The sequence below is a fragment of the Sinocyclocheilus grahami genome, unplaced genomic scaffold, assembly GCF_001515645.1.
Source record: "Sinocyclocheilus grahami isolate Dianchi unplaced genomic scaffold, SAMN03320097.WGS_v1.1 scaffold10.1, whole genome shotgun sequence".
NCBI lineage: Eukaryota > Metazoa > Chordata > Actinopteri > Cypriniformes > Cyprinidae > Sinocyclocheilus > Sinocyclocheilus grahami.
The window spans coordinates 476,519-488,626 of NW_015505189.1; the positions used below are offsets into that span (position 1 = coordinate 476,519).

General features: G+C 40.5%; 1 protein-coding gene across 3 annotated transcripts in view; it reads left to right on the forward strand.

Annotated features, from left to right (window-relative positions):
- The first annotated feature begins 3,865 nt into the window (after nucleotides 1-3,865).
- LOC107593086 (nuclear receptor ROR-alpha-like) overlaps nucleotides 3,866-12,108 on the forward strand; it is a 32,350-nt gene continuing 24,107 nt past the window's right edge. For 2 of the 3 annotated variants that reach the window (XM_016282672.1, XM_016282688.1), the window contains exon 1: nucleotides 3,866-4,266. In XM_016282672.1, coding sequence (XP_016138158.1) covers nucleotides 4,122-4,266 — 145 coding nt within the window. In that variant the 5' untranslated portion in view covers nucleotides 3,866-4,121. The remainder of the gene's footprint in view (nucleotides 4,267-12,108) is intronic. The other variant, XM_016282679.1, reaches the window with a different exon arrangement.

Below are 12,108 nucleotides of genomic sequence, written 5' to 3' on the forward strand. Positions count from 1 at the left end.
GGACATTATGGCATCCTCGGCCCGACCTATGGGCCCTGCACCTCTGGCTGCTCGACGGGAGCCTTCGTACCTCCCAGAGCGAGTCTTAAACACAATTTCGGAGGCTAGAGCTCTCTATGCCTTAAAGTGGTCTTTTTTCTCCGCCTGGTGTCTAAACCACAGCAAAGACCCCCCCCTCACTTTCGAATTGGCAGAGGTGTTGTCATTTCTACAAGAGCTGCTGGATAAGGGTCGTTCCCCATCCACGCTCAAATTCTATGTGGCGGCTATAGCGGCCTCTCATGTCCCTATTGAGGGTCAATCGGTGGGCAGAAATAGTGCGGTCATCCGCTTGCTGAGGGGTGCAAGGAGGCTGAATCCGCCTCGTCCCCCTACCGTCCCTTCATGGGACCTGCCCACTGTGCTGAGGGCCCTGAAGGGCCCCGCTTTTGAGCCGCTCCAGTCTGCCAACATTAGGTCGCTATCGCTGGAGTCTGCTCTGCTTCTAGCTCTAGCATCAGTAAAGCGAATAGGGGACCTGCAGGCGCTCTCTATTAGCCCTGCCTGCCTAGAATTCGGGTCTAATGACACTAAAGTCGTCCTGAAACCAAGGCATGGTTACGTACCTGAAGTGCTCTCCACACCGTTCAGAGCACAGGTCATTACGCTCTCCGCGCTTCCTCCAACTGAAGAGGACAGAGAGCTATCTCTGCTCTGCCCCGTCAGAGCGTTGAGAACCTATACTGAGCATTCCGCCCCCTATAGGCGATCGGAAGAACTCTTTGTCAGCTTCGGTAACCGCACCAAAGGGCTTCCGATTACGAAGTAAAGACTCTCTAGATGGATAGTAGATGCCATCTCGCTAGCGTACTCTTCCGTGGGCCTCCAATGCCCCATTGGAGTACGGGCCCACTCAACTAGAGGCATCGCCTCGTCGTGGGCATGGTCCAGTGGTGTGTCCATTGCAGATATTTGTGAGGTGGCCGGCTGGGCCTCGCCGTCCACATTTGCAAGGTTTTATAACCTGGAAGTCCCGGCTTTACAGGCCAGGGTCCTTTCCGCTTGAAATAACACGCGCTGCGTTCACAGATATGGCAGAGAGCCCTTGGCTGTACCACGCCCAAGTTCTTTGGCATTGTTCACCTGTTAGCTCTCGACCCGTGGGTGTCGAAGTTACGAGGATACTCTGGAACGATTAACCAGGCCGGGTGTGACCTAGAAAGCTCAGCCCGTCTTAGCCTTGGGTTATTGTTGACTTCTCTATAGGCATTGGTTGCTTATGGAAGTTATACCTTAAGTCGTTCCACTAAAATTAGCACGGCGTGATTGGACAATGTTCCCATATGCGTCTTAAGCAGACGCAGTACGAGTGAAGTATCGAAAGGGAACGTACTCGGTTACTGACGTAACCTCGGTTCCCTGAGATACGGGAATGAGTACTGCGTTGCTTGCCATGCTATGTAGCTGCATGACTCAGTCGTCGCTTCAGTTGAAGTAAACCTGAGAATCCTGTGGCGAGCGCCCGCTTATATAGCCAAATTATGGCGAGCTTTGGCTGGCTTCGTCGCCATAGGCTCGTGCAGCTCCACTGCCAAGCTATTGGTTCGTTTTTTAAGCACTGCACGAATCAATGGCCGTGCAGTTTCACTGCATGAATGAAAAGGCTTCAGTTCAGGAGAAAAAAGGCTTTTTTCCCATATGCGTTTTAAGCAGACGCAGTACTCGTTCCCGTATCTCAGGGAACCACGGCGTGATTGGACAATGTTCCCATATGCGTCTTAAGCAGACGCAGTACGAGTGAAGTATCGAAAGGGAACGTACTCGGTTACTGACGTAACCTCGGTTCCCTGAGATACGGGAATGAGTACTGCGTTGCTTGCCATGCTATGTAGCTGCATGACTCAGTCGTCGCTTCAGTTGAAGTAAACCTGAGAATCCTGTGGCGAGCGCCCGCTTATATAGCCAAATTATGGCGAGCTTTGGCTGGCTTCGTCGCCATAGGCTCGTGCAGCTCCACTGCCAAGCTATTGGTTCGTTTTTTAAGCACTGCACGAATCAATGGCCGTGCAGTTTCACTGCATGAATGAAAAGGCTTCAGTTCAGGAGAAAAAAGGCTTTTTTCCCATATGCGTTTTAAGCAGACGCAGTACTCGTTCCCGTATCTCAGGGAACACAATGATGTACAGTGAAAGGATCCTCTCCATGTTGCTAAGTATCTGGGCTTCCTGTATGTTGGTGCAAGTGACCCCTATTGGCCTGGTGTAGGCAGGAAAGGAGAGGTTGGTTATCCCATGCCCCAGTGCTGGGTATTTCCAAGTCCTCTTATTTCCTATGCATCAGTCGACCAGACATACACCCACGGGTCAATGCCACTGTGTATAGACAGCTGTAACAGCTAAAGACACCAAATGTCATAAATAATCTCCACTAATCCAATGCAAACATACATACCTCATACATCAATGCAGCACAGTAAAACTGCAGTATCTAAGATCAGTCTCATGACTGAACTCTATTGTGAAAACTATCATAGGTTCATGCCACAATGAAAACTATAGAATTGCATTTTGATTAAAAAATTAGAGAATCAAATTGGCTAAAAATAATGAACAAAGTTGAGAGAAGTGGATTACTTTTTGTACAAATAACTGTCCTTTATAGTATCGATTTAAAAGGATATAGACCAGAGGATCTATAAAAGGATATAGACCATTGAGAACAAAACATTACATATATTTGCCAAGACATTTTTATCTAATTAATTTTCTAACTAAAGCTATATTGTACATTACATAATATAGTAATGTTTATTCTCATAATTAACGTTATTTAAATATATATATATATATATATATAATCTAGCAAATATATATTTTATGCTGGTAGGAAAATGGCGTCTGTAAATGTTGCAATTCTCAATAGAAAAATACTCTTAAAAACTTGAAAGAGGGTCAGCAGCAGTATACCTAATAAATGTTTTGGTCTCGTCATAAATCTGGTGTTTCTCTGTCTTACTTATATTGTGATTCTAGCTATAAGAATAAGATAAACTTCTTAATACACGACAACATGAAGTTCACACATTGCACCTCGATTCTTGCAAGCTCTGGAACGGTGTTTAGCGGAAGTACGTCAGCAGCATGTTCGCTCATCACATGTCAAGCATGCTGTGTGTGTGTGTGTGTGTGTACACTCTGGTGTGAGTGAGGGAAAGAGTCTAGGCGAGACAACATTTGAGTCACTGAGAAAATACGAGCATTTATTAATAACATTCTGCATCTTGGGATAAAGGACTTGACAACGCAGAGGAATTGTTAAATTAATATTCTCAAAAAATTATATATAGCTCAAATATTAACGACGCGCCTTTCCCATTTATTGTCCATGTGAGCAGTTATACCTGCCAAAGATTTTTTAAATGCACCGATGAACAAATTGTTCTGTTGAGTCGGATCTATTAATGAACCGGTTGAACTGGTTAACTAAATTAATGTTTTATTATGATCCAGTCTATGTTTGATTTTATGTGTCAGTCTAAACGATTCGTTTACGAATATAACTGAATTGGTACGGTTAGGTAGGAATCGCAGTGATTCAAAATTCACAACTCACCGACTCATTGAGCCGTTTAAGTTTAATTGCAGTAAATGTTAACAAATAAAGCAGATTTTAAATACGATAGTTTTTTTATTTATTTTAATGAATATCAATTAGCATTTTTACTTTTATACTAAATCTTAAGAGATGTACAAAATAAATTTTATTGTGGCTTATTTAGATGCAAATTACGTTTAGGTTCTAAATCAGGCTACATTTACATTTGTATTATCTGAATCATGGCTGCAACTAACAAAATTATGAAGCAAGCAACTACAATAAACACTCATGTTAATAAATCTTAAGCGAAATGTGCCACATATATGGCTTCACTGGAATGCTTCGAGCATGTCAGTGTATGTGTTTGGTGTGACCGTGTCTCGCGCTCAACAGCGCTGTCTGTGGACAGAAGAGCCACACCCGCTCCCATGAACACTAACAGATCTGTCACACGCTCAAGTGCAATCCGCACCAAAAGACGATGTAAAGCGAATCCGAGTTGTTCTACAAAGCGATCCCATTGTAATAGTAGCTGAAACCCGCAGATGAACATGGAGTCTCCGCTAGAGCCCGTCACGGCGCCGCGCAAGAGCGCTTCGGTGGAGGACAGCCCGGTAAAACTGGACAGCAAGGCTGAAACTGACAAACCAGCACCAGTTCGGCGGCAGAGTTGCTCAAGTACCAACAAGGGTAAGGCTCGAAGAAAAGAACCAAAACTTGCTTGTGAATTATTTTCCAGCTTAATCAAGTTCACGGAGATCAAATTTTAGCCTAATCTTGAACTTAAGACCTTGCAATGTGAGCTGTTTCATATTAGCGCTGAATTTACAATTGATTAAATAGATTAAACATCATGTTATTTTACCCATATGGAGGCCTGGTGGAAATCAAGCTAGCACATGCACGCTTAGTGCAAATGAACTGCTAATATATACATTAGTCGGCGAGCACAAACATTCCACTGGCTACCTGTCATTTCTGATCTATTACTCGCATGCTGTTTAGTAGTTAATGAAGAAGTGCTGTCGTTTTTCACGACTGTGTCAGCTTTATTTTCTGCTATCATTGTGTTTGTAGTCGATAGACAGCGCTGTGGCCAACGTGTCCGTGTTTCAGTAGGCTACTACTAATAATACACAGACTTAAATGCAACGTATGTTAGGGCACTATAAGCACAGACATGACAACATATGCATAGCAGAGTGGTGATTTCATGGTGTTTAAATGAGCACAAAGCCGTTTGTTTTACATGGGACTGCCACACCCCTTTTGTATCTCTGATTTGGGGTTGTAAGTCAAAGAAATGTCGGTTAATGTGTCACTCGGTAGACTATCATAGTTGAGTTTAGTCGAGAGCAGATTTCGGGACCGCTTGGCTTTTTTCAGTCATGTCTGCGGCTGTGTCTCAAAACCTAGTTGAGCTGTCTACCTATGCAGCATACTTGGGCACCATATGCAACCATGTAGCCTTCAGATGCTGTCTAAATAGGCAGCTTATTCGGTATTGAGACGCCGCCCGTGTGTCTGGCAGGCGTTGCGCTGTGCTTGTGTGTGTGTGTGCTTGTGTGTGTGTGTGTGTGTGTGTGTGCGGAGCGCTGTTATGTAAGAGGTTAAGTCACACACAGGAGAGGATATGAAGGGGCATTTTCACGTCTTTACCGCTCGTGTAAACAAATTGGGGTTCATGTCATACTGCGGGTTTTAAAGCAGGACGATATTTTCCCTGTATTTTGACACAGTTGTACCGTTTTCTCTTCGCGGACACACTGTCTAGTGTCCCTGTTACATAACCAGAGGACGGAGGCAGATAGGCTACGTTTATGGATCCGGCCGCTCGAGGAGTTTCAGTTGGACTCGGAAAAAGAGTTACTCCTAACCCGTTAACCTATATTCTCATACTCTCCTGCTTAGTTAAGATAACTTTCCCTGAGGATTGGCCAAATGAGTCGCTCAGTATTAAAGAGTAATTTCAAAAGTGCGCATTTTTTACACTGGCTGATGTTTACATAATAGCCGAAAGGAATAATTTAGGTTGTTTATTTTGAAAAAAATCCACATGAATCCATGTCTCCTTAGTAAATACATAAAATTATAAGAATTAATATTCACCCTATGTTCTGAAGTTATCTGGTTGAACTTGTGAATGATTCATCCATGATGTGTTTCATTTGTTGTTGTTTTTTTCTCAAGCTCGCATTCATATTTGCCTTCATCCTATCAACAAACGATGGGTCGAACTAAGTCCCCACCCTACATTTTTTCTTTTTTAATAATCTGTTTAAATGTACATCACAATATGGAAGAAAAGATTTGTCACCGCGCAACTTTAAAATTATTCTGATATTATTCCTCACACCCAGGCCCAAACAATGGAAATTCTGTCTTCATGTACTCATTATGTCATGTCATTCTAAACCTGTATGACTTACTTTCTTCAGCATTTGTCAAAATAGTTTATTTTGTGTTTGTCATTTTTGGGAGAACTATCCCTTTAAGGAGTCTAAGGAGCCTCAGCAGCTGAGATTCTTCCTCTCAGCAGTCTCTCTAAAAGCTCCATATTTTACACAAGTGCAGGGACTACCTACCCAACTGATGTTAGTTACATAACTCTGTTTCCACAAATTCTTCATCCCAGTGGAGGTGGTGGACCTCAGGGTGGACAAGCTACACACTAGCACTCAGCTAAAAATGTGCAAGGCCATCGCAGAGCATCTTATGTCCACTTGAGGCTATTGTGCAGTGGGCCGCAAGATTGTGCCTGACTCAGAGCTCTAATGCAAAAAAATAAATGAGGAAAGAGGTGTGTTAGATATGCCCAAGCAGACAAAATGGTCAGCAACACGTTGTCTAATATCCGTGTATATATCTAATATCTGAGTAATATTAAGGTGTGTTCACATCATTCTGGAATTCTGGAATAAAAAGGGTTCACACACTAGTAGAACTTAATTGCAACTTTTCTGATTTGTACCACTTGACCGTTGCAATGTCATTCGGAAACACTCAAAATGGCAGCTGCTTCAGCAGCAAAATGTAGTAAAGCAGTTAATTTGTAAAATTTCTTTTTAATATTTTCCACAGTATAATTGACTATTGGTAGTGTCTTAATAATGCAAGAATAATATTTACATATGTTTATATGTGGTTTTGTCTATTGATTAATCAAATGACAGAATCATTTTGGTGTTAATAGTGTTGCCGTAGAAACTCATAATTGTGAGTCTGAGGACATGAGCTCTGAGTATCTCCCAGGTTGTCATCTAATAATTATGATAATTATGACAAGGCAGAAACAATAAGCAATATTTTCAGCGGTTTTGTGCACATATGAATATATTGGCCACCTTGCTGTTTAGGTATTGATCATGGAAACCTTTCCATTGAAAAGTTGGCATCTGGTGACTGCTATTAAAAGGCTTGATTTTTAAATCAAATAGGACTGAATGAGGATGTGTGTGTTTTGGGATATGTGTGTTTCCAGTGGAATGAATATGTAAGAAACAGGGCATGGTGCCTTCAACACAAGTGAGGGGAATAAGCAAAGTTTCATGAGTCGATGCAACCAGTGTTTTAGAACCGAAGTCCTGTCTGGAATTGTGGAGACACAGAAAAATGAACATGCACTATGAAACATAATCACAGAAAGAGAGCAAACACTCTAGCCTAGGCTTTTGTACTATGATGGAGGGTTTTTTGCAGTGGTGACAGGCATAATTGGCTACAGGTGCACCCCATCTAATGCTGCCAGGCAAAGTATTTTACACACCCTCCAAAGCAGTTGCCTCTCCTTCTGTGCTCTCATTTTTTTGCTTGTATGTAAGAAATACTTTATCAACAGGAGACATTTTCAATAAGAAAGAAACATGCAGATTTTACAGATTTTAAATGCTGATGTTTTCCCATTTTATTTGCTTGTTTATTTATAATGATGCTGAAGGAGGTTCAGTAGTTAATGGATTTGATCTTGATTATATGCATTATTTTGTGTGCCATGAGGGGGCGGTAGTCTTCGTAAAGCTGACATCATGATCTTTTTCTCATGCTGTGAAATGTGATCATGTGATCTTTTAGTGCAGTTGAGAGTGACATCTCGTGGGTGATTCATAAAAGCAATATATTATGTAAGAATTTATACTGCCGTCTGCTCACTATGCATCTGTAGCAAATGGTTTTATGAACAGATTATTGACAGAACAGAATTTGCTCCTAGTTGTAGTTTATACAAAAGTGGGGGCCAAAAGTCTGAGACTATGCTGAAAATATGGGATTCAAGATATAAACAGGATGTTTGAGGATTTGTAAATATTTACATTATGAAACCCTATGACCTAAAATTAATAATATTTTCTTTCCTATTCTGCTTTGTAAGTCAAAATTAATCAAAGCTGTGACATCTATCATGTGAACTCCTTTGCACAAAGACGGTCAGTTTCAATTTCTTGCTTCCATTTAAGCATTCAATATGCTTTTGGATATTTTTCAAGTCATGCTGGAGAACATGATCATTTTTACACTTTTTTTTATTTATTTGATCAAAAACCTGTGGAGTTAAGTGGCACTCTCATCAATATATATATATATTTTTTTTTTTTAAATAATAATAAGCTTAAATAGTAGCAGTCATTAGTCATGCTGATATGGCACTCCAGAAACATTTCTTCTTATTATCAATGTTGAAAACATTTGTGCTGCTTAATATTTGTGTGGAAACCGTTATATAGACAAATACAAATAGAAGCATTTTCACAAGAGGTATTAGACTCTTGAACCCCACTTTATCTTTTGAATTTTATGACAAACGTGCTACTAAAAAAAACACTGAAAAATATTTTTCAGTTCTCTGGCTGTTGTGCATAGTTAAACCTTTAAATTCACATATCCCAGAGTCCCTGGAAACCAGATTTTATTAATCCCTTTGGAGGTTTAAGCTCTGTTATCCTGCTGCTAACGCACACTCTCCATGATCTCTTTATGTGATCTCTCGCTCTCTCCCTCCCTTTGGTGCATAGCCGTTATTTTCCTCTCCACAGTAAAAGCCGATAGCCCCCTCGTTACGCCCGGCAGGGGCACATCAACATGCTTTTTACTTGTAGAGATTAACATGCAAAGCTGGTCATAAGCAAAGAACTGAGCTGGTGTTGGCAGTCCACTTCATGACCACTCGTTCCCCTCCCTTTATCTTCCTTCTTGTCTTCTCATCACCTCTCGTACCTCCTCAGTGTGTGTTTGTTGTTTTGTGTAACCCAGTACTGCTCTACTAACCCAATTTGGCATAATCTCAGTGCTGTGCTGTAATGCACAGTGGGAGTGTTCATGTAAGTTCTGTCTGGATCTCTGTGGGTGTGTGTCTGTGTGTGTGTGTGTGCTCGTGTGTGCCTGTTACGTAAATGCGATCATCATCTCTTGAAAGCTTGTCAGCCAGAAATAGACTCATGGAAAAATACAAAAGAAAGAGTGGTGTGAAGGATGTGAAAGAGAGAGAAATGGACTGAAGAGGCTATTAAATATGATGTGAAACTCTACCTGCCATTTCACTGACTGATGCTTGCCATTCTCCATTTCCTCTGGACCGTCACGTTATGGCTTTAATTCAGCACTGATTGTCTGTAGCTCAAATAAAGATAATGTCAGTATAAAGAAGACCACAACATCTGCTAAATGGGTTGTACAACAGAGGTTGCTGTGTTGACATAAACTCTATTGGTTTAGTTACTTATGATAGTTCAGGGCTCCAGAAAATTGATTACAACAAAACTGTGAGTTGTGATTGTGAATATATATTTTCAGTTACGCATTACCATATTACAGCCAGTCAGTAAAAAGGCTGATGTTATTCTCACAAACCCGTAATATACATCATACAAACGAAAAATATGAACATAGCAGGAAGGTGACTCACGATTCAGTGAGGGAGTCATTTTTGAGCTCAGTTGCGAACGAATCAGTCAAGTCAAGTCAAGTCTGCTTTATTGTCAATTCTTCCACATGTACAGCACATACACACAGAGAATTGAAATTGCGTTACTCTCAGACCCTTGGGTGCATACAGATAACATAAATACAGATTAAATACAAAATACAAAATACAACTATACACCAGTCAGGAAGTCCAACAGCCAGTTGCACAGCGAAGTGTTGAGCCCCAGCTGGACCAGTTTGTGAATGACTGAGTGTGTTAGATGTAAACCGCTAACTCGCCATGAGCTTGAGTTTCGGTTAAAAAATATATATTTTGGACTGACTTAAATTAAAACCACGCAATAAGTTCGCGAATCAACTCATGCTGTGTTTGTTGTTGCATAGTAGTGATGGGAGGATCATTTTACTGACTCTCTAGCTCAATCTTGTTTCATCAAAATTAACTAATCTTTAGATCATTTTGTTCATCCATTTGAACAGAGTTAAAATATTATAATTTCAATAGCAAAAACTTCCATGTACATGTTCACATACTCAATCTTTCATTATATTCCAAAATAGGAAATCTTTAGAATGCAGCCAAAGATAAAACGAGAAATGTTAATGATTAGTTCATATCCCAAGTCTTTTGTTTATTTATCACATAACAGATGTAGTGAAAAAATTATTATTATTGCATGTAGAAAATGCAGACTATTCACTGTAACGAGATGATGTCTGATGAACATCATCTATCAATGATTGCCAGTTGTAACTTTTAATTTATGGATGCAATTTTTTGTCACATTTGTAACCAGTTTAGTCACAGTCTGAGGTCCTATAAATTGGTAAGTGTGCACTGTGTAGTACAAATACATAACTTTTCTAATTTTATATATAAATAATCATTTAAGTAATTAATAAATTAAACTAATAAATAATAGTTAATTGCATTCATTGATATCAGTTGTCTAATAATTTTTCTGCCAAGTAATGAAGTACATTAACTTAGCTGCTGTTTACAGTTGCCAAACAAAGTAGAAACTTGGCACATTAACATAGTCTGTGGTCACAGTTAAAGGTTTATCTGGTTTTAACAATGGCTTCCAACACCGCTCATCCAATCAAAATCCAGAGTCTGAACTATCCGTTATATAACTTTTCCATTTTTTTATATTTCATTTTTGCTTGACGTTAATGAATTCAGGGCTTTATCAGTATGTTTGAACCCCAGGGAGTGTGTACAGCCAGTGCTAGAGCCTGTCATGAATATCAGTGTGATCTTCATGCAGAGAATACCTGGCATCAGTGTAACTGACAGTTGCTGATGCTAACATAGTTAAGAGTTTAAAGAGGACTGAAAGAGTCAAACAGAGTGCAAGACAGAGAGGAGTGGAGTTGTAACAACATTATGGCCTGCATTCCAGCTTTAACTCGTGGTCTAGAAACCATGTGTAAGAAAAGCAAGTCCTGTGAGCTTGTGCGTCCATTTGAACCCTTTAATGCCTGGAATGCCCACAGTGTTGGACTGAATTATAATTTTTTTGTGTTTTTTTTTTTTTTGAGATAAGCATTTTAATTTATCTTGCAAAAACATTGAGAATTAGACAGTGACAAAAGTTTTCCTTACCTCTTTTTCTTAATTTTTCTTGATTAATTTAGTTTCCCATAATAGAAGAATTTAGACATGCTTACTATAATGCGGTGTTTCGAAGAAATGCTTTTTCAATAAAAAAAACCAGCTCATAAAAACTACGTCTAATAATTATTAATATTAATAATTAGAAAAATGTTGTTTAAAAAAGTTTTAGATGTGTTTTATAAGTGTAGCATGTAGAGATGCACCGATCAATCGGCCAGGGATCGGAATCGGCCGATTTTCTTCATGTTCGGCCCGGATCGGTGATAGGCCGGTCAGTCTCACTTCTTAACGATTCCGAGCCGATCCGTTTTGTTACCAGCAGCACAGGCAATAACGTCAGCCACGCATTCTCACTCTCATCTCTCTGACAACCCCTTCTCTGTCTTACACACGTCTCATTCGCTCTGGTTAAATAGTGCTTGTATTGGTCATTATTTGAACCATTCCCGCAGGTTTCGCGCTTATACCAAAAGCGCGAGCACCACCACTGATCTATTAGTGGAGTGCACAAGCCGCGCTCAGTCTCAAACAGCTTGTCAGCCACAAATACCAAAATGAGTGGCTAACTGCACTAAAACGGTCAAATACATACAAAATTGTCAAAATGCCCGTCTTGGCGAGTATCCAGTTATGCCGAGTTCACACTGCACGATTTTAGCCTGATTTTTCAATCGCCGACAGGTTTTGCGAAATCGCCGACAAATGCCCGAAATCGGAGGCAAATCGGTGCTCGTTCATGCGAGTGACAATCACGCAGTGTGAATTATCAAAGACGCGATCTGAGGGAATTGCGATTAACAATCGCGCTGTGTGCAATGAGTTCTGACTGAAAAACACATCGGCGATGACCTACAGCCAATGAGAGACTAAGATACCGGGCAGCGGGAAGTTCGGGGAGGAGTTATATGAAACGTAGTTTGCGGACCAGTGTTGCCAAATCCGCGATCGCCAATAAGGTGATATTTAGGCCCTGGAATGTGAATTGTACCAGG